A 25606-nucleotide genomic window follows, 5' to 3' on the forward strand; every position below is an offset into this window, starting at 1 on the left:
AGGATCTATTTCTACACCCTAACTGAATTGATGTTGATGGAAAGAAACACATCAAAATTGGAAAAAAGAAAATAACTTTATTAAATTAGTATAAAATGATAACCTTCTTTAGACTTGAGTACCTGAAAGATCAGTTTAAGTATAAATATATGCAGTATACTGTAAAGGATTAGAATATTATCTCAATCCAGTCTACGTTCATCTGGGGCATATGGAATTATTATATAGGAGTTTGAAATTAAAGGTTTGAAAGTGAATTGATTTCACAAGTCAAGATGCATAGAAAGATTAGGAAATTGAACAATATTGATAAATATTAAGAAAAAAAACACAGGGAAAAATACACCAACTTTCCCTGCATGGTGTAAATCCAGTTTTAACAAAACAAATACATATAAAAAGTATTATCTATCTTTACAAATAAGTATATTAGCGTTCATTTCAGTTGCTACAAGTCTGGGATTTTTATCAGGTTTTGGGTCTGAGTTCTCAGGATGGTAGAGAACAAGGCACTATGTTGTCAGGGCTGCCGAGACAAGCTTCGGGCTTGTGGTCAAAGGAGACATTTACAAAGGAAGTGGCTGCTACAGGCTGTTCAACATCAGGAGCAGCACAATCCTGCTTGCCACCCATGCGCTGCTCTGCGAATCTCCGCTCTGCCTCATCAGCCAGACGATTCTCCTCTTCTTCCTCCTCTTCCTGCAGGATGACCACAGTGCATTTAATAAAGCTACAGAACTACAGGATTTATGTAATATAAAGAGTCTGCCGTGTATATGACCAACCTCTTTCTTCATACGGTAGTACTCATCGATAGCATACTGGTATTTAGGAGTAGTGATGCCAAACAGAGAGGCAAGTTTCTCTCCCATGTAGTCACATACTGCAGGAAATACAGTACAGTTTTAGTCAACCATTCATCATAGGCATCAAAGCCTATGATGAGAACAATTAACTAATGGGTAATAACTGTAAATGTACTATAGCATTAAAGTTAACAGGGATTAGCCTATTTTTCTACTTATATGATCATTAAGACTGTTTAAATGGTAATTTAAAATGTTCCTACACAGTTCATTTTTGTTGCCGTTGTTGGCGACAGTTCTACATCAAAACAAATCACAGTCCCAGAAGGGTTTGGGGATCTCTCTGATCGACGAGAAGCCAAAATTTAGCTGGTATGGTAGTCAAATTTCAAGGTCCATATTGACAGCCCTGAAATGGTGCATTACCTGAGATAGTAGAGGTGCTCATTCTCCACAGGTGGAACCAAAAGTATGGCCCCCAGGTCATTTTAGACTAGGACACAATTAAGGGGAACACACTTAGAACAAAGTGGCACGCCGACACGTTTTTATGTTTCTCTAGAGGACTTGTGCAGATGAATATAAAGCTTATGCCTAATATAAACAGTTTAGACCTTTAAAGAAGTATGCACAGTATACTTTTGAGACGTGACTTGCATGTTATGTCTCATACGACGTTCACAGATTTATGTTATTTTTTACAGTAGTACCTGTCAAATGCAGTTTGCATCATTATAGTAACTTTTTAATTTGATCTTACCGTATCCACAGCAACAGCCTTGTCCTTCCCTGGATCTTCCTCTTCCTCCTCCTCATCAGTACTGTACTCCTCCAAGGTGTCACCACTTGCAAAGTAGATTGTCCTGCGGGGAACCTTGACCCTCACCTGCCTCTCCGCTGAGTCACCCATCGCCCCCATACCCAAGTCCGTGGCCTCTTCTGGACTCTAAAAACAGAGACATGAATAGGCCTGTGAATATTGTCATTATTCATCCAGGTCTCAAGGCATTTAATCAATCACAACTGGACTGTTCAGGTCGTTTTTGCCTCTCACCCGAGCAGGCTTCATGAGTTCATGCTCAAAACATTTAAGTATGAGAAACATGCAAAAAAAATGAAATTAGGAAGGGGTTCTGCGTCGGGATGAATACGCAAATCTACAATGACTTTTTTGATAGCTAGTGACTCATATTGCCCTATACGTACAAACACTGGATTATTCATGGCTACATCAAAGTGAAAAAAATAATTATACTCATTATCTGTGGCAAATAAGTACTAGATAGACTGATGACTTGCATCAGTGTGCTCAAGAGACATGTTGTACCTCGTGATTACCACTGTGTGGCAGTGTTGACGTGTTTACCTTTTTTGACATATAGTATGTAGTGGCTGAATTCCATATCTCGCTTATAGAGAATTTCATCTGGGAATGCTAGCGGATCAGTCCAATCTTGAAAGAGTGTGCTGCCCAAATTATTGTGTGCCACCAGGTTATGAGCTTTGCCTAAGTGACCACAGTGAACAGGAAAGCCCGGCTTTACACGCAATAAACCTCGCTAACCCACGCCTATAGCTTCGCAGTGTACCGCCATAGTGACCAGTGTCATCAACGTCTTTGAAAGTGCCCTTTGAATGCCTTGTGTTTATATTTTACTTATTTTTATGCCTGAAAATGCTTAATTCAGGCAAAAAATGCGTAACATTTACTTAAATATGCATATGTATTTACCAGTAACAGGCCGTATTCAACAACAAAACAGCATGATTTATTAATTTGTATATTTGTAAACCCTGTGGTAAGAGTGAAGCTGCGAAATTGTACTACACTTCAAAAACTTGCAACAAACAAGTATGCTCATTTTGTTATGTTACCGAAAGGACGCGAATAGTTTTTTTGTGTAACTGCATTAACACGAACAATAAACATTAAGGCGACGTCACCGTGCTAACACAAGCTAGGGAAGTGAACGACTCAAACTCAACACATCAGTCACCAAATGTACGACATAAAAAGTTACACAGACTTACTTTATCAGTTTCCATAGTTTGTCCCAGTGAGATGTTACTATTGGTTAAATACAATGGCAAGTCTGCCATACCGATAACACTTGGCTTCTTAAAACAATCGGCGCTACTGTTTTGACTCCTTCGTGGAACTTCCGAGTGTCCCGTTGGTTCGTCATTCTTCTTCGTTTTGCTTTTCGTTGTAGTCATTCAACCGCTCGTGTTCAATACTGTCACCTGTCCAATGGGAGTAAAAATGCTGTTTTGAGTTTCCCTTAATAATGTTAGCTTCACTTGTTCGCATTGACAACCACGGCGCCTGTACTTTGAAATCCTCGTAGTTGTTGCATTTGCATTACATTGAAAGCGATAACCGGAAGCTTTGCTGCATGTGTACTATAATTTGACTGTGGTACGCTTCATCCAGAGAGAGGCTCTGGTGTTTTTGGTCCTAGCCGACCCCGCTGAGCAATATGACCGCTAAGAAGTCTGGCTCACGACTGGAGACCGAGATAGAGCGGTGTCGTTCAGAGGGACAATGGGATAAAATACCGGAGTTAGTTCGGCAACTCTCGGCTAAACTGATATCAAACGGTAAGATATATTTTATTCTGTCAAATCTTGCAAGGCCTTCCCCCCTGACGGAATCCTCGGTACTTCCTGACTGAGACAACCACCTCTACTTTTTACCCACAGCATTATCATTGAGAGTCTTCAGTCATTCAGTTTTATTGTGACTGACGTAAAAGCAACAAATTGTATTAATTTGGCGCCGAATTAAAAACAACCACACAGTTATTATATCTGTATGTTGTGCGTCACTGTAAGAAATTTACACAGTTGCTAAAACAGCAACACATACAGAAGTGACAGATTTCACAACACAATTTCGCATCTTCGTGACTGCTACATGCTAGCTGTCAAAGTTATCGTGGACGTTTGTTCGTTAAATCCATTGCAAAAAGGAAGACACATTTGGGGAACCTTTAATGACGTCGGAACAATTAGTTTATTAACTAAATGATGCAAGATGCAAGGCATTTCATTACATTTTAGTTCTGTGGCTAAACCAATCAATATATCCACACGGTCCCGGTAGTGTGTTCTCTGATTATTTTCCTCTCCACAAATGCATCACACGTACATGCAAATATAGCAATATAGGCATATTTACTATATTTAACTATATATAAAACACAAATATTAATACACCATTAAAAATTATTATGACAATGTTGATTTCTTGCCATCGAGAAATGTAAGTTTCTGATAATAGTGAATACTGCATGATGAATGACTGGGATCAGTTGCAGGCTTACTGGTCATTTCAAGATTTGTACCTAGAAACAAATGACCCTGTTTAGGGAGCATGATATATAATTCTTTCTGGAATGTTCATAACCACAGTAGGTGCTGTCATGCATCAGTTAATCCTTAAAGTGGACATACTTAGAAATCTGTAATTAATCATTCATTTCAAATCCGTTGTGGCTCCATAATAATAATATTATTATTTTATTATCTTTGCCTCAAGATCAAGTATTGACTTACTGTCGCTTTGTTATTTCCCTAAATATGTATTTCATGTGTTCAGATGACTTAGGGGAGCTGTTGCTGGGGGAATGCAAGCTTCAGACGTACTTGAAGGAGAATCCAATCAAACAGGGTTCCAGCCCTAGAGGCCCACGACCAAAACTTGTAGAGGTCAGGAAGCACCTCACTGCTGCTCTGGACAGGGGAAACCTCAAGGTACACATGCATTATGTGAATGACTATATGTTTAGATATTACTGTACTGAGTACTGAGCACAATTAATGGATGCTTGGCCTTTTTAAATGTAAGTTTTCTGCTTTCCAGGCACATTACCTCCAGGAGGCGAGTCTTCTAATGGCCAAGCTCAGCTATGTAGAGGCAGAATACACAGATGCTTTAGGTACCATACATTATCTGACTATAGCCTATATAACGTAATACAAAGTTATAATACAAGTAAACTTTAATCTTGATTTGGAGTACATGAAAAAGTAGAATGAAAAACATGGGCTTCTTTGACCTAGTGGTCATTTATTAAAAAGTACATGTTATTATCAATAATATCCTCCCGAGACACAGCAATTGATTCTTTATGTATTTTGTGTATTTACATATTTTGCCTAAATTAACTAAAATACACATTGGGTAATAATGAGTGTAAAGGTGATTATATTGTCTAGAGGGCTCAGATAATGTTAAAAGCTGCATTTTGAAGGTCTTAAACGGGTTTTCTATGCTATGAATGACGGAAATGTTTGCTATAAAGAACTACTGCATGGATATTCTCAGTCAGATCTGGAACCACTTGACCGCGATAAATGAGGAATTACTGTGCTATTTTTTCTGGGGCTGTCAAATGATTAATATTTTAATCAGATTAATCACAGATTTTAAAAAATGAATTATTCATGATTAATCACCATTAGCAACCATGTCTGAAATATGCCCATTTTTACTGTATTTAATGAATAGAAAGACAAATGATGATGGATATTTGTATGTAGTAAGAGGTGCAAATTAACCGAATATGTCAACCAAAAATGCATCAAGATGCAGAAATCCATTTGAACCAAGAAGAAAAACTGCCACTTACAATATCATTTATAAAATGAACAAATTTAATGTAAAATGCAACTTTTCTATTTCTTGGTATGAGGAGGTTACATAAAATGTGTGAAATAACAGTGTTGATTATTTACAGGTCAGTACAACAGGGTGAATCTGGATGACATGCAGCTGTCTGGAGCCCCTGTGTACAGGCTCTCCATGATAGCAGAGGCCTATGCCACTAAAGGTACACACACATACTCTAAAATCGAGCACATTCACACGGTATGGTTTAACTTGTTATAGCGCAACCAATTCTTGTCCATTAATGCTTTTTGCCACATGGTGGCAGTACAATATCACCATTGGTGCATACACTTGATTGGCACATTACTGAAAAAAAAAACAATCCTAAACAAGACAGGGTTATCTGTTTAAATTTGGCAAATGTACCTTGAGACTTACTGTTCATTTTAATGTAACAGTCATGTTCCATTAGTCGTAACATGTCAAAACATTAGTTGTAAAAGTCACTCCTTATAGTTGGTTGTTAAATGTAGCACAAAACACTAATCCACTCAATCCGATCACATCTACTGTGTTCAGCTACATTCCTGTGCATGAATAAACATTCACCTTAACAACGATAACCTCTTGCTGGACATGCACTATTATCCAAGCTGCTTATTTCATGCTGCTAGGGTAGAGGGGACATGCCTAGCTCAAGTCCCGTGACCCCGATGGAAACAAAGGTTTTAATTTGCATGTGGCGCCTGGATCATGAGATAGTGCTTGAGCTTTGTGAGAAATGATTTATATTGGGAGGTGGTAGGTGTAAACGGAATTTTACTACAACGTACACGATATGTCATCTGTGAATTGAGGTAAAATTGTTGAAACCTAAACAACTATTTTTATTGTGTGACCACTTCCTCAGGCTTGTGCCTCGAGAAAGTGCCAACCGTCTCTCCATTGCTGTCCAACCAGAATGCCGGGTCTCCCTCCACTAATAGGAGCAGACCTGAGCGAGAGCAGGAAATCATCACCTGCTATGAAAAATCTGGAGATATTGCTCTGCTCTACCTGCAGGAGGCTGAAAAGGTGTGTGTTGTGGAATGCTGTCCATCTAAAAAGTTTATTAGAGTGAAAAAAAATCTGCCTCTTCGCAGTCAATAGGCCAATAAGTCCTTTCCATGTATTTATTTACCAGGCAATGCAAAACTGAGCAGTATCTTATAATCATAATGTAATTGTTGACGAGAAAATGGCGTGTTATTCTTAGGACTGTTAATCGATTAAAATACTTAATTGTGATTAATCACATTTTTGTCCACAGTTAAGTTAGTACACTTGTATGCCAATGTGCCGCAGTGTAAAGGACAATAAAAAAAATACCTGCAATCTGCAGTACCTTCTCCTTGCTGACATTTGAGAGTTGACATAGTCCATGACAACTCAACTTACAGCGACAGCAGATACTAATAACATCTGCCTGGGCTTTGAAGCTAAACGTACCATTCGAAATACCCTTTGTCAATTTCTGCTCAATATTTGTTCCCGCTTATGGCTCCACATCAATTGCCACAACGCTGCATTTCCTCCAACTAAAGTGTGTCAATTGCACGTCAAAATAATTATGCCGTTAAAGGAAAGAAAACTTTGACAGCCCTAATTATTCTGTATTATTTTTGCAGACAAATCTACTCATTTACTTTGCATTACGCTAGACTTTGTAACTGTGTAAAATAACATTTATGTCTTAGGCTTTGTCAGCTGGAATTCAGAACCGCAGCCCAAAGCCTGGCCCAGCTTCCCAGGACCAGGAACTGGGTTACTTCCTGGAGACAGGCCTGCAGAGGGCCCATGTCATCCACTTCAAGAATGGGTATGTTGATATTATTACTGCCCGCAACCCTAATGAGGATAAGCAGTATAGAAGATGGATGGATGTTATTACTGTTATTAATTGCACATTATCAAATCAAACTTGACATATACTACATTGTAAACACATTACGCTTTCAATTTTTTTCAAATTTGCAGCCAAACCAGTATTTAAACATTTCTCAAAATTAGTGAGTGATCGGCGTGTCTTCTTAAAACTTGGTTTCAATGCAAGTTAGTCAGAATAAAATTCCTTCATCTGTTAACCCATGTAAGGATATTCATTGAAAAGGTTTTGACTGATATTGCATTATGTCTTTTTCACTTGATTGCTGTAGAAACCTGACGCAAGGTGTCGGACGATTTCGAGAAATTCTTCGAGCTGTTGAAACCAGGACAACACAGAACCTGCGCATGGTAAATTTCCCTGAATAATAGCTGTTTATACTGGGCTTTAGTTGTACTTAGTAGTTTGAAAGATGGAATTAGATTACAGTAATTCCGCATTTATTGTGGTTAATTGGTTCCATTATAAGTGAATTCCTGCTAAGTAGGATTCTCGTATTGATAAATGAAATATTTTTGTAAATAGAGCATAAAAAATCTGTTTATATCTTCTAAATACAATTTTTAACATTATAAGAGCCCCCCAGACATGGAGTAACACCCCTATAGTTACCTTTACACTCGTATTACCCAATGTAGTCGTCATGATAACATAAAATAAGCCCTTTAAGACATAAATAAAAGTTTTACTTGCGTGTATTAAATGTGTTTCCCCAAGGGGAGTTGGGTGGTGGGCGGACAGGAAACTCAGTGTTGAGTTTCAGTTGAGTGGATTACGGCCGCAACAATAGCCCTTATTAGGTATTTTTTGCTCTTTCAGCGGTCAAGTCTGGTGCTTGTGTGTCTCACCAGCCATTAGAGGAACATTACAGATACATAGTGTAGAGTACTACATATTATTAAAACATGTTTGAGTGAGTCTTCCAAATGCCTTGTATTTGTATTTTAGTTAATTCAGCCATTTTGTGCTTCAAAATATTGAAATTAGGCAAAATGACGCCACTGTTGTTAATATATATATATATATATATATATATATATATATATATATATATATATATATATATATATTAACATATAAATATGTAACTTTTTTGCTACTAAAATGCCATATTTGAGCGTGAAACAGCATGACATAATAATATACTGTATTTTTGAAAAACCAAGGCAGTGTGAAGCCGTGAAATTTGAGGCGCAAAATGGTGAGGGATTGCTGTTTAGTGTATTTAGTGTTACTAGAACATTTTACTAAGTACAAAGAAGCAAATTTAACCAGAAATAAACAGATTGCTGCGTTGGTGCCAAAATATAAGTGTTTGTTTTTTTGTGTGTGTGTGTGTGTGTAGACCATAGCAAGACAGCTTGCAGAGATCTTGCTCCGAGGGATGTGTGAACAGAGTTACTGGTCGCCTGTGGAAGACCCGCCCACTGTGTCGCCGCTGGACGATCCCACACGGCAAGGACACATCCAAAGCAAGAAGTACAGCTTAAGTCGGCGCCCACGGGTGTACTCTGGAGAGAAGTAAGCAGTCATGTTGTTAATGTCGGGATACAGTGGAAAAATGCCAAGATACCTCAAAGATTATAGTTGCCAATGTTGCTTTTTCTCAAGTTGCTCATCTACTCCATGTCCTCATTTTCTCTTCTTTGCTCTCATCCTTTTGCAATCTCTTTGCATACTTTTCTCCCTCAGTCTGTTTTGCCCTCAGGAGAACACAGAGGAAGCATTATTGCTGCTCCTCATCAGTGAGTCCATGGTAAATCAGTAGCATCCAGCTCGCCAAAGTAAAAAAATCCCACCATAATCCAGAAGAACTAGTCCTACATTCGGTGTTTTCTGCCTCTGTGTATTCCAGGCTAATCGCGATGCAGTCCTGAGCAGGATCCCTGAACACAATAATGATCGAATCATCAGTTTACAGTCCGCCTCTGTAGTATATGACCTGCTTACAATAGCACTTGGCAGGAGGGGACAGTATGAGATGCTATCTGAGGTGAGTCATACCTTAGTCTGCAACACGGTCCCTGAATGATAACGTCACAATAACAGGGATTGTGGAAACACGTATACTTACAAGACACTGCTAATAAATGAATGAGATCCAGTAGAAGAAAATAATTATTACAGAAATTAGGCACAGAGCTCAATTTTCAAATTAGTGTTATTATAATGAGATGTTTATTATGGTAGTTGTAGAAGTGTAGAACTATATTAAAATCACACTGAGGAAACACCCTCCATGTGAAGTTCTACATCGCTACATCACAATACAAGTGGACTGGTTGCTAGTCAGTCACAGGGCAATTATAATTTGAGCATTGACCAGGAATTCAGCTCACACTACCTGAATGAATGTCAGCAATGTGAACGACTACACTATCAATGTCGCCAAAGATATTACTGATGATAATGATATTTTCTGCAGTGTTTGGAGCGGGCCATGAAATTTGCCTTTGAGGAGTTCCATTTGTGGTACCAGCTTGCCTTGTCTTTAATGGCTGCTGGAAAATCCGCCCGTGCTGTTAAAGTTCTAAAGGAGTGTATTCGTCTAAAGCCGGATGACCCCACCATCCCACTGCTGGCTGTCAAACTGTGTATCGGACCTCTACACTGGGTAACCACTGTCTCACATACAGTTAAAACCACACTTGGTTGCAGACGTATACATAAACTTATCATGGACAATGAATGTCTTATTGATTTTGGCCCCTTAATGCCATCCATTCATTTTCTATGCTGCTTATCCACACTAGGGTCACGGGGGTATGCTGGAGCCTACCCCGGCTGACTTTGGGCTCGAGGCAGGGTACACCCTGCACTAGGCACATATAGACAAGCAACCATTCACACTCACATTCATACCTATGGACAATTTGGATTCGCCAATTAACCTACTAACATGCAGGTTTTTGGAATGTGGGAGTACCCAGAGAAAGGTTAAATTAGAAAACATCCACAACAAATTAACACCGTTTTTAAAAAGCATTGAAGATGTACATTAGGGCTGCAATAATTAATAAATTGGCCAATTAATCAACAACTCTTTTGGTATTTGATTTATCATATTCTTATTTAAAAATGTAAATATCCTCTGATTTCAGCCACTGAAATGTGAGTATTTAGAAATTTAGTCATATTTAGTCATTAATGAAAGCAGACTGATGATCCTTGTGTTTTAGGTATAAGGGATTCACACACATCAGCTTTGCCTTTGGAAAACACTAATGGATGTTTTTGCCTCTTTTCTGATATGTTGCGGCCCAAACCTAATTATTAAACTAATTGTTTGTGTTTGGATCATATTGATATTGATTAAGAAAGTAATTGTTAGTTCCATATGTACATATTCAAATAAATCATTAAGGGCCCAAAATGAATATGACATTCACACCTGTGATGAGTGAATGTAAACATTTTTATTATATACAATACATGTTTACTCAATCTAGTTGGATGAGGGTGAGTGCTTTGCCAAGATGGTGATTGACATGGGGGAGAAGGCGGCGGAGTTCAGAGCCAAGGGCTACTTGGCCGTTGGACTGGTTTATAGCCTCAAAGCCACTGACGGTAAGTGTGTGTTCAAGTCTGTGACACACTCTGTATACATAACACACCTTTATTCTCCTGTGCTCTCAATAGCATCACTGCGAAGCACACAAGAAGAATATCAGAGGAAAGCTTTGGGAGCATTTCAGAGGTTTGGTGCCTGCTTTCTCCTTCTGTTTTCTGCCCACTCACAATTCAAGTAATTCCCACTACATACAGTATATATACACAGTATATACATTAGGGTTTTCACAAGATCTTGTGAGATTAAAACGTGACAAGATTTCTCGTTCAGGAAAAAATATCTTGTGGGCCATTAGGCCTGGGACGATAATGTATCAATAAATTAATCACACAATAAATGAAAGTTATTCATTCATTTTCTACCGCTTTTCCTCACGAGGGTCGCAGGGGGTGCGACCCCTTCGGGCGAGAGGCAGGGTACACAGGGCACATATAGACAAACAACCATTCACACTCACATTCATACCTATGGACAATTTGGAGTCGCCAATTAACCTAGCATGTTTTTGGAATGTGGGAGGAAACCAGAGTACCCGGAGAATGCACGGGGAGAACATGCAAATTCCACACTGAGATGGCCGAGGGTAGAATTGAACCCTGGTCTCCTAGCTGTGCGGTCGCGCGCTAACCACTCGAGCGCCGTGCAGCCCAATAAATGAAAGTCAACGTCATAATTTTGCCGGCCTCAGCACCCAGACTGAGCCCTTTTGTCATTCTTAGAGTCTCTTTATCTTGGTGGGTGGAGGCGGGGCCAGTAGCATCCACACAGAGTGAAGAAGAGCATAATGTAGGAGAAATTATATTAGTAGATTGCAATATATTGTCACATATTTTTTATGTTTTTTTTCACCGTACTTTTCATCAAAGTCTACTCACTCGTGAAGTGACCCCTAATATACTGTACAAACAATACAATAACTACTTTTTTGCTGGTTAATTCATTGAAACATACCCTAAAAAAACCTTGATACAAAAATCTACTCTTTTCATTTTGGCAGAGCACAAAGTCTGTCTCCAACGGACCATTTAGCAGCCTTCTACCTTGCACTGCAGCTCGCTGTGTCCAGACAGGTAATACCACAACAACAGAGTCATACTCTTCATGTCAGACACTGAAGCTCTGCAATGAGAAAGAACATTACTTTACCGAGTTTATGAGGAGAGAAAACCTACATATCTGTCTGTTTGTGTATATAGATTCCCGAGGCGTTGGGCTATGTTCGACAGGCATTACAGCTTCAAGGGGATGACGTTCACTCCCTCCACCTACTGGCTCTGCTGCTTTCAGCACAGAAACACTACCACGATGCTCTCAATATCATCGAGATGGCCCTTTCTGAATATCCTGAGAACTTCAAGTAAGACACACAAACAACAACAGCCCATTTAAACTGCAACCATACACTGGCTTGTGCATTCTCTAGCTTGCTGTATACCAAGGTGAAGTTGGAGAGCATGTGCAGAGGACCAGAAGAATCCTTGCTCACCTGTAAACACATGTTGCAGATCTGGAAGAGCTTTTACAACCTTACAAACCCCAGGTATGTACACATGACACATACACATACATGGCCGAAAGAGCCCGCTTGGTAGGTACCCAAGTCAAATAGCAATATTGATTGCCACGTGCATCTCGCTGATTTGCATCCCTGTGCTGAAAGTGCAGAAATAAATGCATGTATATGACAGTGACTCAGGGCGAGGCAGCAGTCTGTTGGATAGAACTGTAGCAGACAGAAGACAGCTCAACGCCATGACTCTGCCAGACTTCAGTGACCCAGAAACTGGTAGGTTTACACAAGACAGACACTCATATGAATCCAGATATAGTTCTTCTTCTACTGGTGCTATCTGGTGTCTCATTAACAATAACATTTAAGATGTGATTCTTGATTTAATCAATACAATGGATTTAATTTATTATCAATTAATTCACAGTGGATGGATTCCAAATTATTTTTAATGTCAAAATATTGTTACTGAATGAATAAATCTGTTTTTTATGTAGTCATCCAAGCAGAATACAGTTATGCTATATTATTTTATGCTATCTACAGTCTTATTGTCTAAAGTACAATTTAGGATCCAGCTTCTGTACTTCTGAAAAGTTCTGCATCTATCCAATAATACCAAACCCAAACATATGTCAGTTTGGTGATTGTCTGCAGATTGACAAGTGTTTCCTGTTCCTTTCCTTTCCCATTTTGCTTCGTTTTGGTCATTTGTTTTCCTGTTTTTGTTTTAGCCTCAGGTTCTTCCTCCTCTCATACTGGGTCTGAACCAATGTCCCCCACGTCCCCCTCCACCATATCCACGCTGTCCTCTCCGCTCTCCTCTCCATCCTCTCCCGTTTTCATTTTTCAGCCTTCTCCTCCCCCCAAACAGTCTTCTTTCTTCTCCACTCCTCCCCCTCCTCCCGCATCATGTCTTCCTCCTACTCCCCTGATGACCACCAAAGCCAGGCCTCCCTCCATTTGCAACCACATCCCCGTTCGCCAACTCTCCTCCAACTCCAACGTGCCTCTAGGTTCACTCAGCTTGTAGCATGGTTTGGAGAGTTATGGCCAAAAAGAGTGTGGTCTTTCATGTTGCTCTGGTGCTCTGTTAGTGTGCTATAAGAATATTGGAGTAGGAATTTACAGATGAACACCCCCCTAAAGCTGATGCAGTTAGTAGTTTATTAGTACTACTTGATTTAATGGCAGTGCCACTTTTTTTCAAGTACGTCAGCCGTTTTTTTTTAAATAATCTTTATAAACTCTTTCATAATATCATGACTTTATTAATGTTTTCCCCAACCTTTTGTCTCACAAATTCAGACATTAAAAAACATTTTTTTAAATATTTCCACCCTATGCTACTAAAATAACATTTTCCCCATAATATTATGACTTTATGCTTGTAAACATGCTCATTTTTGTCTTTACAGTATAGCTTTTTTTTGTGGACTTGGCTTCTTATTTCTGGTGATTTTTCCTAAATATTTTACCTTGTTTAAAAAAAATATATTTTTTGTTCTTACATTTTTCAACATTATGCCACTACAATAATGTTATTTTTTTCCCCATAATATTACGTCACGCTTTTTATTACGTACAACTTTTTTTACTTAATATTATATTTACTTAATAATGTTTTCTTGTTAAATTTTCAGCATGTGCCGCAGGCCGATTTTAAAACAAACAAACAAATGGCTGCAAATGGCCCCTGAACCGCACTGTGGACACCCCTGACATGATGGCTAATGGCTTTGCTGTTTTCCTGCTTATTCAATGTCCCAATAGTCCTCAAAGGCTTTTACTCTAATAGACGCCACACCCTAATTAATCGCCACATTTTTCCTCTCAGGAAAACAAAGCCAGGCGGAGCCTCTAGGTGGCTGTAATGAACCTTTATTCCAGGGATAGACAAATTATTTCCAGTAAGGGTTGCATACAGAAGAACCGAAGGTTTCCAGGGTACACTTTGATATATTTTGTGCATTTAAGATGCTAAAACCAATCCAGTGTATTGTAGGTGAATCGTAGCTTTATTAAAAGGTGACAAAATAAGTTCTCAACGATAATATATAAAGTCCTCCACTTTTGACAGTCTAGCTTTACTATGACACCACCTTGTGTGGCAGTAGATGACGGGCAGACACAGCATCTCAAAAAAAACTAAAGTTCACAAAGGGGTTTTAAAGACCAAGTGCCGCCGTGTGCGGCGTGGAACATTCCAGCCCTAAAGCTGCTTAACGTTAAACAATGGATGACCCGAAAAGTTTTGAAAACGAAATAGAACGCAACCCAGGTGGCCACATGCCAGGTTTACCAGGTGTAAATCTATTTTTAGTTATTTAAAACTTGATGTGCTCCAGCGAGATCAGCAAGTGCGTCCTGAAGGTGACTGTGTGTTTAAAGCTCACAAAGCATGCCTAGTGTGTTGAAAAGAACTAACTCAAATCATTTGCACTGGTGGGTGAACCGGACACAGGCTTCAGTTATAACACACTCAATAAGCGTAACGTTTGGTTATAACTAATTCCCTGGGTCTTTTATAAAAACGTAAATAATTGGTTATCATTAATTTTGGTAGAGTATTACACATCATAAAACTCTGTTACACTTTTCTCAGTTATTTTGCTGTCACAATGATTTGTTTGTATTTGACCTCTTTCTCTGTTCTTCTCTTTCAATCAGTAACAACAGACTTTGTTTTTTTTTCTCATCCCTTCATTTTTTTAAGGCGGCCTTCAGGACGCTAACACTCTTGGTTTTTCTTCCATGTTTTCTGTTTGTAAGTAGCCACCTAACCTCCATCCCACTTTCAGTTTTCCATCTACGGTACATTCCCATGTGAATGTACTGTAAAAACTTATGTTTTTATTTTGACAACATCTTCAAGATTCTACCAAAGAATGGGTAATAGGTTATAAGTACAGTGGAACCTTGGTTAATGTCATTAATTCATTCAGAAGGGCTGACTCTAACCGAAATGGTTGCAAACTGAAACAGTTTCTCACATAAGAAATTAAAGAAATCAAATTAATCCAAAAATAATGTTAACACAAAAGACGTTTTTATAGTTGCGGAAAACAATTTGAAATGCATATTTATTGAAAGGGATAAATTAACATTTTAGGTCACTGAAGATGTCATGCTTGACAAGACACAATGTGGCAGTGAAACGCCACACAAACGCCATCTTCCTGTTTTGCCATGGGTTACTTCTTGAATTCAATAGTGTTCTTCACTGCAATAACCCAAAATGCAGCCAAAGAAAATTGCATTTGCCATCATTTTGATAAATAAGGTGAGAAACGCTCGTAACAGTCCGTGTCCGTGTGATGTCTCGCTGCCAGGTTTTCAATGAAGGTAACCTTAAATGTTAATTCATCCCTTTTATTCATCATTTATATGCATTTAGGATCGTTTTATGCATATGAACGTGTTTTTTGCTGACATTTTTCATTCCATAGACTGGCGACAGCGTAGTTAGACTTGCCATTTTGTTAGCCAAAAATCCATTAAGAACACAGTTGGACACACACTGTATTAATAGCACAACAAAACAAGCGCCATATTATACACTAAGTGGAAAACGTACCACATTTTGTTAACCAAAACACATGCTAACCGGAGCGGACGCTAACCAAGGTTCCACTTTAGAAGTTAACAATGCTTTTTTTAAAAAAAATGCACCAGTTACATTATTGCATGATTTTAAACGTGAGTTTGAATTCATGAAGCAAATAAAGTGGCTAGTGAGCGCACACCATCAGCTTTTACTAGATGGCTGCAGGCAGCTATGCGAAGTTGTGCAGATGAAGTTGATGTTGCTGGTTCTACATGTGTTTTTAAAGGAATACCTGATTTTAAAATGGGTATTTCTTCTAAAGAAACTTAAGTAAAATTCTAACAATTCTGTGTGAAAGGTGATTTTTGAACAAATACACACTATATTCATTTGTGACCAATTATTTGAAAGAGTCTCTAATACAGTATATTTTGCTTAATTTGCAAGAAATGCATTCTAAATTGTGGAAAAACAGCTTCTCAATGTAACGAATGGAAATTAATTTCTTTGTCAGTGTATTCCTTTAATTCAATTAACAGCTTGTGCATGTGTTGTTGTGTCAGCTGTAAACATTTCCATGTGAGACAGTGCCGCACATTAAGTGTTTGGAAATATGAGACTGTTAAGCATTCTGCAGGGTAGAAAATGGCGGCCAGTGGCAAACAAGTGAGAGTAGACAGTGGCAGATTTTTCATCTTGAACTTTGTGTGAATGTGCTGTATACAGGCAACTAAAACACACAGACACGTATTATATTTGTGACAAAGGAAAGCACGCAGCATCCATTAAAAAACACACACATACAAAAGCACATTTTAATTTAGTCTCTGTGTATAGCAATATAGTCCTTTTCCAAATATTAGCATTCAGAAGGCTTCTGAAAACATAATTATCCATTATGTGAGATGTGAAGAGAATACTCACTTGTCAATTGTGCACTGCAGACAACTAACCAACTCAAAATCAGTGTATACAAGTCTAAAACCCAACTATTTAACACATTAAAATTTTTTAAATATCTCACATATTTAGGTCTTAATGTGTTAATATCTTTTTTGGACAGTATAGATATAAAATTGGTTGTAGTGTCACTAGCGCTCAGGAGATTAGAACAGTATTCAGGCATTGGAATTGGAACCGTACATTAAATGTTTTAAGCACACTATAAACCTTGCAATCCACCTGCACTCGGTGTTCCCAGCGTCACTCTTTGCTCCCGCACACGGTGTTAATGTCCAAGTAGGCGCTGTAGTAATTGTCCATTTGATCAAAGTTACTTAAAATGCATTTATTATTAAATGTGATTTGTTGAAACCTGCAGAGACCTTAATAATAGAAACAACTCCCAAATTAAGCATAAAGGTTAATATAGTGAAACAGTCCATTCTGGGATGCTCCTCATATTCATATAAAGCCACAAGCTGCCGAGTAGTCAGTATTTAGGTTCTAAACTCCTGCTAGATGATGTGATTAAACACTTGGAAAATGTAAAATTTACAGACTAAGGCCTGAACTAATAACCGACTGTGCCTCAGAGTTGTGAGATTTAAGTTTTAGTAGAATAAACCACATCAAACCCGTAGACTGAAGTGCAAAGCACCATGCCACCGACGTGTGTTATTATTCATTACATGACTAACAATGTTATACGGAGGTGCAGTTCAGTGAGCCGACTCCTTTTGTGTGCCTGAAGTAACCTCACATGCTCTTAACAAAGGGGCATTTCTTTCACCTACTAATCAGTGTACAGAGTGATTCAGTGTGTCTGCATGGCGGTGCACAGATTAGTTCACTTTAACCTGGTTAATCCAGGCTCATAACACTGTGTGTGTGTTGCAGTGTGTGGACTGATTAAAGGCTTTTAGTTCAAGAATAGGAAACTGTGTGCCATGGTGAGCAGACAGTCTTGACATTTACGTTTTCTCTTTAAAGTTTGAGTTAGCTGTAGCAGTACAGTTTGGTTGGCATTAAGACAACACCGTGGCACATGGCTGCTTAACCTTACTCACAAGACTATATATTGTTTCCCCGTAGCACTTTGACCACGCCGTGTTAGGTGGTGATAGTTTTCTCGTCTGTCTCCAGGTTCTGTACATGCTACATCAATAGCGGCTAGCCGCGTGGAGCAGGCGCTGTCGGAGGTGGCGTCTTCCCTGCAGAGCAGTGCACCCAAGCACGGACCCCTGCACCCCTGGATGACACTAGCCCAGATTTGGCTGCATGCAGGTATTCCCATTACACTCAATACATCAAAGGGTAATTCAGAAACAACATTTTAAATACTTGGTCTTGTCAGAACTGAATTTGCCTGGGACCATTTGTGGCTCATGGCATGAATCTTATTGGCCTGTGGTACATTATAGAAATACAATTTAACAGATAAAAACAGAAAAAAATGGGGGGAAAAGGGGGCAAAAAAGAAAAAGTTGAAAAAAAAACCATTGCTCGGAGTAGTATCTAGGAGTCCATATTAATACATTCGTAGTTATAACATGTTTATGACTTTCTCTTACCATTATGAGAGCGGTGTATCATGAAATAACACCCCTATAATCACCATCTTTGTTTACCCCGCATTGCTAATGCACAGGCCAAGACACAAGAAACGGCCATGGCTGTATAGCATGCTAGCAAGCTAACTAGTTAGCCTCCAATTTATTTAATTATTCTACAGTTTCAACAGAGTGGTGAAGAAAGTGAGAAGCCGCAAACTTTCCACTTCCACACTGAATAGGAGGAGAACTTGTTTTCACGATCATGTCGGACTAATGGCTAATGTCTTGCACTTCCTTCCTTCCATGGTCTTGATGGTTAATGCCTAATTCTATGTTAATATGTATGGCTGACTACATGCAGTATTATAATCAAATGTATTTTTTTTCCTGTGCCCACTGAAGGAAACAGCATTGTATATTTAGAATATAATTATATTGTATATCACCATTTTTAATTGGTTTTTTAAATCATACAGGTTATAGGTCTCTAAAAATGAGGCATTAACCATCAAGACAATGGAAGGACGTGCCAAACATTTTCCATTAGTCAATTAGTGTCAGGATTACATAATGACTGCAATTAACCTAATGAGTACTACCAAGTAGTTTAATCCGGTCTGTTTATCGACATTAGTCAAAAATTAGGTGCACCACACAAAAGTTTGCAATTCATTCACTAAAATAAAGGATTTCCAGTACATTCTGTCTGTCAATCTTCATGTTCAATTTTCAATCAACCAGTTAAAAATTTATGACACCATTACTCATTCGAATGAGATCCAATAGAAGAGCTACTATGTCAGGAGTTCAGCGCAAGCCGCACAATGCTTCATAAGAAAAAGAAAGGAGACAGAAATTGAGTTGTTCGTTGTTCTGTATGAGTTCCATGAACAAATAATAGAAAATGAATATTAGATAAAGGAGGGCTGCACAGTTAGCACTCAGGCCTCACAACTAGGAGACCCGAGTTTGATTCCACGCTCGGCCATCTCTGTGTGGAGTTTGCATGTTGTCCCCGTGCATGCGTGGGTTTTCTACGGGTACTCCGGTTTCATCCCACATTCCAAAAACATGCTAGTGTAGCTCGGTGATTTTTGGGCTATCTGACTAAATAACGCAGAAGAGTAGTTCTTGGGAGTCTGACCTGGTGTAAATGAGACATGGAAACAGGTGCTTTGCAGTGAAATTATATATTGTAAACGAGGGAACAAAATGACAAAAGTAAATTTTCACAAAACAGAGGATTACAAGTGGCTGTTATAACAGTTCAATGAGTCTCTGAGATAACGGGGAGTTGAGGCCTCCACTCTGGAGGAATGGTTCTCGATCCTTTAGTCTAAGAGTCAAAAAGAAAGACAGTCCTACCCGTTCGCTGCCAAGGCTTCCTTTGGTTGGGGTAGGACCAAAGCCGTCTAAAAAAACCTGACCTGCACCGGCCAGAAACAAACAGGTTTTAACATGTCAACTTCGCCAAATTTACCGATAAATACTCCAAAACATACTTCCAATTCAAGATGGCCATCCTTCATAATCTCAGTAAAAGTTCACTTGTGGCATTCATCTCACTTTACTGTCTAGCAATTGTTAGTAAGTTTAGCAGTTGAAATATACACATACACATGTAGCGGCCGGTGAAATGGAAAAGACTTACCGCAAAGTTGTTTTCTGTAGGTATTGATATCAAAGAGGGCTGTGAGCATGCCGCTTGTTGACCAGCCACAGCAGGAGCCGCTGATTACCTGCACCTGTTGGCCCTTTAGTGCTGCCTTGCAGGACAGACAGCGAATCAGGAGGGGACCTACCGTCAGCTGACCCAGTCATATGACTGCTGCTCATTTGGGTGGTGGCATAACATGGGTTACACTAGGTTAATTGGCGATATGGTATGAATATGAGTGTGAATGGTTGTTTGTCTATATGTGCCCTGTGATTGGCTGGCGACCAGTTGAATTAACTAACTAAATGAACTAAAACAAGCATTCACACTGTGAATGTAGTAGCCTGCATTGGCCACTAGATGTCAGTAATTGTTGGGTGAGACATGCACCAGACGTGAAGGCTAAAGTAGACATTTTTTAAAGGTTCATAATAATAATAACATAATAATCAATTATAACATGTGTTATTGATGGCACCATAATCCATGACAAGCTCAACTATATATCATATATATCAGGTTTGCGAGTTTGAACCCTGGGTTTTGATTGCCACTCAGTGAAATTCAGTTATCAGTAACTCCCAGTGTCCCACACATACTGACAATCCATCATTGCCATGAAGTGACCAGAAGGACCATTTCTCCATGATTGATGCAATGGTGCCGCCTCCCATGATGTCACATACTATCTTCCACCCGCTACTGTGTGTACAGTGGTAAGACAGTGTTTTCAACTATTTGGATTTGAATCCCGTTCAAGGACACTTGAGTCCTTCTGCTTATTTCTACATTTTAGATTTATAATCTACAAGAATTACACAAACAGGATGTTTATGTTTTATTTCTCCAGCTGTTGGCTTACACTGCTGGTCATTTCCAGCTCACTGACATAGATACTCTCACGTTAGTTTTTCTCCATTTCTTATAAATATATATAAATAACACAAACAAAACAAAACTTCAAACAACCAATCAAATTGAATTTCCCATTCATTTAGTAAAATTCCAGATGTCGTGGTGCATGTCTCAATGAGCAGGTACACTTAGCCTACATTTACCACGATACTAATTGAATAGATCATGCTGGTCTAAGCGCGCAGACCTCACAGCTAGGAGACCAGGGTTCAATTCCACCCTCGGCCATCTCTGTGTGGGGTTTGCATGTTTTCCCTGTGCATGCGTGGGTTTTCTCTGGGTACTCCGGTTTCCTCCCACATTCCAAAAACATGCTAGGTTAATTGGCGACTCCAAATTGTCCATAGGTATGAATGTGAGTGTGAATGGTTGTTTGTCTGTATGTGCCCTGTGATTGGCTGGCGACCAGTCCAGGGTGTACCCCGCCTCTCGCCCGAAGACAGCTGGGATAGGCTCCAGCACCCCCGCGACCCTTGTGAGGAAAAGCAGTAGAAAATGAATGAATGAATGAATTTAGTAAAATTCCAGATGTCGTGGTGCATGTCTCAATGAGCAGGTACAGTTAGCCTAAATTTACCACAACACTAATTGAATAGATCATTTTGGTCTAAACTGATGATCAATTCTCAGGTTGAATGGTTCTCTCTAAAACATGTTGGCATCCTATACATATGAATTGATTATTTGACCATCAGGTCAGACTAGAACATGCACTGTGATGTGGATAAGAATGTGTGATCTGACGGACAGCTGTGTGTGGACGCCGCGCAGGATGAGGACAAGTATCAAATGTATAAAATATAACACTGTAGGCGACATCATTTCCCTTTTTTGTTGATGTGTTTATATGACAGTATATCATATGAAACATTTTCCTATTATGCCGTTTTTTTTTTTTCAGTTTTATACACAGTTAGCTCGACCAAAAAACAGCACAAGTCACTATTGTCAATGAAGGACTGTGAAGGCATGAATGAACATTTTTGGGAGATATGTTGTTGTAGAATGTAATTACTGTTTGAAGAAAAGAACCAAAGCATTTAATATGATCAATCACAGCACAGATGGGCTTCAAACTGGTTTCCTGTACCAGTCATTGACTCCATCTGTGTGAAACACAGAGCGGATTAGATTACCTTCATACTGCGGTTGTTTGTGGTTAGATTTCTTGGCTACTTCCTGCTTCGTGGAAGATGATGTAAGATGTTATGAATGGACGGGGTGGGGCCATTCTCAGAACAATCGAGCGGATTAAGGAAATGTGAAAAGGAAAGCTAAATTCCTTAAGCCACACCTGAGACAATGACTTAGCATCGGAGAATCATATTGAAATAAGTGACTTGCAAAATCATCAGAATTGTCTTTTTTTTCCCGTCTGTGTCTCCGACAGCTGAGGTTTACATCGGCATGTCCAAGCCTGCTGAGGCGTCGGCCTGCACACAAGAAGCCGCCAACCTCTTCCCCACGTCCCACAATGTGCTGTTCATGAGGGGCCAGATAGCAGAGCTCAGGGGCAGCGTGGATGAGGCTAAACGCTGGTACGAAGAAGCCCTGTCCATCAACCCAACGCACGTCAAAACCATGCAGAGATTGGTAATACACCCACACACACACACACACACACACACATTTTCATCTTGCCTTCCTCCTCCGTTCAAGTGTGTCCTCCTTCTGCCTGAAGAGTCTGCAGGGCCTCATCTAATTAGCCTGAGTCCTCTGAGACAGACTGATTAAACATCTAACATAATTGGGCTTTCTACCGTTAAGGTACAGGAAGTGCCGTTAAAACGTTGCCTCATTCACACGATGATGAAAGAACCGGCGTCTTCACGCTACGCTGACAGCACTGGGAATAAGTGAGACTTCCAAACTTTAGATACTTTGGCAGGACTGGGGGGAGGTGGAGTCAAACCAGTAACCTTCATACTACTACAACTAGTTTGAAGTCACTGCAGAAAGAATTATGCTAATTGTAGTAGTAGTAGTAGTAGATGCTCAGCGCTTTACTTTTTCCACGTTTTCATATGTTAAATGCTTATTCCATTCATTTTCTGCTCCAAAAATTGCACTCCAGCAAAAGTAATGATATAAATAAGTAAAGATATGCACCAAAATAAAAGTAAGATATGAGCATAGCATAGCAAGACAGCTTGCTAATATTCATTAATTTTCTACTGCTTTTCCTCACAAGGGTCGCGGGGGTGCTGGAGCCTATCCCAGCTGTCTTCAGGCGAGAGGCTGGTCGCCAGCCAATCACAGGGCACATTTAAACAAACAACCATTCACACTCACATTCATACCTATGGACAATTTGGAGTCGCTGATTAACCTAGCATGTTTTTGGAATGTGGGAGGAAACCGGAGTACTCAGAGAAAACCCACGCATGCACGGGGAGAACATGCAAACTCCACACAGAGATGGCCAAGGGTGGGATTAAACCCGGGTCTCCTAGCTGTGAGGTCTGCGCGCTAACCACACGACCGCCGTGCGCTTGCTAATATTATCTTGTGTAATTCTTCTGTCCACAGGGTTTGATTCTCCATCAGCTTCAACGCTATAGTTTGTCAGAAAAAGTACTGAGGGATGCTGTGCAGGTCAACAGGTGGGTGTCTGTGTACTGTGTGTACTGTGTGTACTGTGTGTGCACTGTGTGTACTGTGTGTGTATTGTGTGTGTGTTAGCCATACAGAATATCATCTTTCACTGCACGTTGATACCTGAGGTGTGGCTCAAATGACGCGTTCCTTTCTATAAACTGTTGGTTACTCTCCTTTTTCGGATTGATTTTGACCATAAATGTGTGTGGTTCAGTTTATTAACAGAGTACTTTGACTATGCTGGATTAGTAGCGACATTCCATGATATGCTGCTCTGCTTCCCAAACAAAAGTGTGTCATTACTTGTACTAATTTTTGGTTCAGGACACACACAAAAAAAGCAAGTTCAGGGGAATCTCTCCTGCTCATTTCAGGGGCTTTTAGAAATGGTATCAGATCCCAGTGGGGCATCCTGATGATGTCTACTACTACTGTTGTGATGGGTCAAGGATCACAGTTTGATTCCAGTTCGCCACGGCGCATAGAAACACGCTTCGTTCAACCGGTTATGTGCTCAATGTTATCAGCAAACTGTAAAAAGGAATTTGATATTGGCGAATCAGTAGGTCTCTAGCTCCCCGGAAACCGAAAAATATTTTCTTTTCCGCGTATCTCCGGCTTAGATACACAATTCTTACATCAGTACGGAGCGACAGTCGACGTGAAAAATTCAAAGTATGTCATAGAAATATTTTCTTATGGAGCTAAAGACCTATCTGGTTATGATTGTGGTCTATGTATTTCCACAGTACGGCTCATGATGTGTGGAACAGTCTCGGCGAGGTGTTGCAGGCTCAAGGGAACGCGGCTGCCGCCACGGAGTGTTTCCTCACCGCTTTGGAGCTGGAGGCCAGCAGCCCCATCCTGCCATTCACCATCATTCCGAGAGCACTATGAGTACAATCGAAGTACTCCACAATACATACGGACTTACTGCAAACATAAACAGCATGTCTGCATGCCACTTGCACACAAGCTGCACAACACTGGTGCATGTTCAGACACACACACACACACACACACACACACACACATGTTTTGTATATGTGTATAGATGTTTGTGTGTGTGATTTTACTTGTGATGCAATTGGAGTTCCAACTTCCTACATGAAGAGTTTACATTGTGTTTCTAGGTAGTTGAAGCACTGAGAATAAGTAGTGTACTACAAATGTAGCTTAAATCCTGTCGCCAAACTCCTCTAATTGCCAAAATACGCACTCCTATCTACACAAACACACACTTTCCTGTCCGCGGTTTGAAATTCAAGTGCGTTGAATTCGTATGTACAAGTTCCTGTTATGTAACCACGCGTCCCCCATCTTGTATTATCGGATTGTTCCCTTGTATGTTTTGGTATTCTGGTTCCCGGGTTGACTTGACAAACCGGTTTTAGAAAAAGCAGTCATGATACACAAGAAGTCACCTTGGGCTCATATCGCCACGTTGGTTGTAAAAGCAGTATTTTGTCGCACAGAAGCATATTTGCCAGAAATAGCCTTTTCAATTAAAATGAAACATGATTAAGTTGGAATTGAAAGTAAGGCTAACTAGGCTGCTAATCAGACGACAAACCGATAAAAAAATGGGTTTTATCTTCAAAGACATCTCCAGTTCAGATGTTTAATGCTGGTATATTCGATTATGTCATGTACTTACATGGATGTCATCATGCACTGAGATGATGGTGTGTTTTCCTTTATCCTGTAATATGACTGGACTGAGGATGTTCATAATAAAAGTACATTGTGTTTCTGATAATGTGGTGCTGGTGTGTGTGTGTTATTTATCGATGTTTAGTTTTTGAGCTTTTGTGATTTTTGCCTTTACTTAGTTTATCATGATTGTAATCAGAATACAAGAAAGTTAGTTATTTTTTGTTTTATGATACTCCATAAGTTCTCAAATTGGTGGACGTAAGGGGAAAATGCGGGCACCACCATGAGTTTATACCAGGGGTCTCAAACACG

General features: G+C 39.6%; 2 protein-coding genes across 4 annotated transcripts; one reads left to right on the top strand and one right to left on the bottom strand.

Moving 5' to 3' along the window:
• Positions 1-57: 57 nt before the first annotated feature.
• On the bottom strand, positions 58-3027 carry fam177a1 (family with sequence similarity 177 member A1). The gene is made up of 5 exons (XM_058090585.1): positions 2838-3027; positions 1567-1752; positions 1233-1299; positions 786-883; positions 58-699 (listed from the first exon to the last, which is right to left on the bottom strand). The coding sequence occupies exons 1-5, from the start codon at positions 3021-3023 to the stop codon at positions 490-492; spliced, it is 747 nt and encodes a 248-aa protein (XP_057946568.1). The 5' UTR covers positions 3024-3027; the 3' UTR covers positions 58-489.
• Positions 3028-3049: 22 nt separating this feature from the next.
• ttc7b (tetratricopeptide repeat domain 7B) lies at positions 3050-25410 on the top strand. 3 transcript variants are annotated; one of them, XM_058090582.1, is made up of 23 exons: positions 3050-3407; positions 4408-4562; positions 4672-4747; positions 5549-5641; positions 6332-6495; positions 7158-7279; positions 7617-7695; positions 8691-8866; positions 9038-9101; positions 9201-9338; positions 9771-9959; positions 10795-10912; positions 10985-11042; positions 11914-11986; positions 12113-12273; positions 12340-12456; positions 12605-12702; positions 13161-13442; positions 15143-15193; positions 18059-18199; positions 22431-22633; positions 23570-23643; positions 24388-25410. In XM_058090582.1, exons 1-23 carry the CDS (start codon positions 3287-3289, stop codon positions 24533-24535), a joined length of 2901 nt encoding a protein of 966 aa, XP_057946565.1. In that variant the 5' UTR covers positions 3050-3286; the 3' UTR covers positions 24536-25410. The 3 variants fall into 3 exon arrangements, with proteins under 3 accessions (XP_057946565.1, XP_057946566.1, XP_057946567.1); XM_058090583.1 differs by lacking the exon at positions 13161-13442 and having other exon boundaries at positions 3051-3407; positions 24388-25409; XM_058090584.1 differs by lacking the exons at positions 13161-13442; positions 15143-15193 and having other exon boundaries at positions 3052-3407; positions 24388-25409.
• The last annotated feature ends 196 nt before the right edge of the window (positions 25411-25606 follow it).

This window comes from Doryrhamphus excisus, chromosome 13 (genome assembly GCF_030265055.1).
Source record: "Doryrhamphus excisus isolate RoL2022-K1 chromosome 13, RoL_Dexc_1.0, whole genome shotgun sequence".
In the NCBI taxonomy this organism is placed as follows: domain Eukaryota; kingdom Metazoa; phylum Chordata; class Actinopteri; order Syngnathiformes; family Syngnathidae; genus Doryrhamphus; species Doryrhamphus excisus.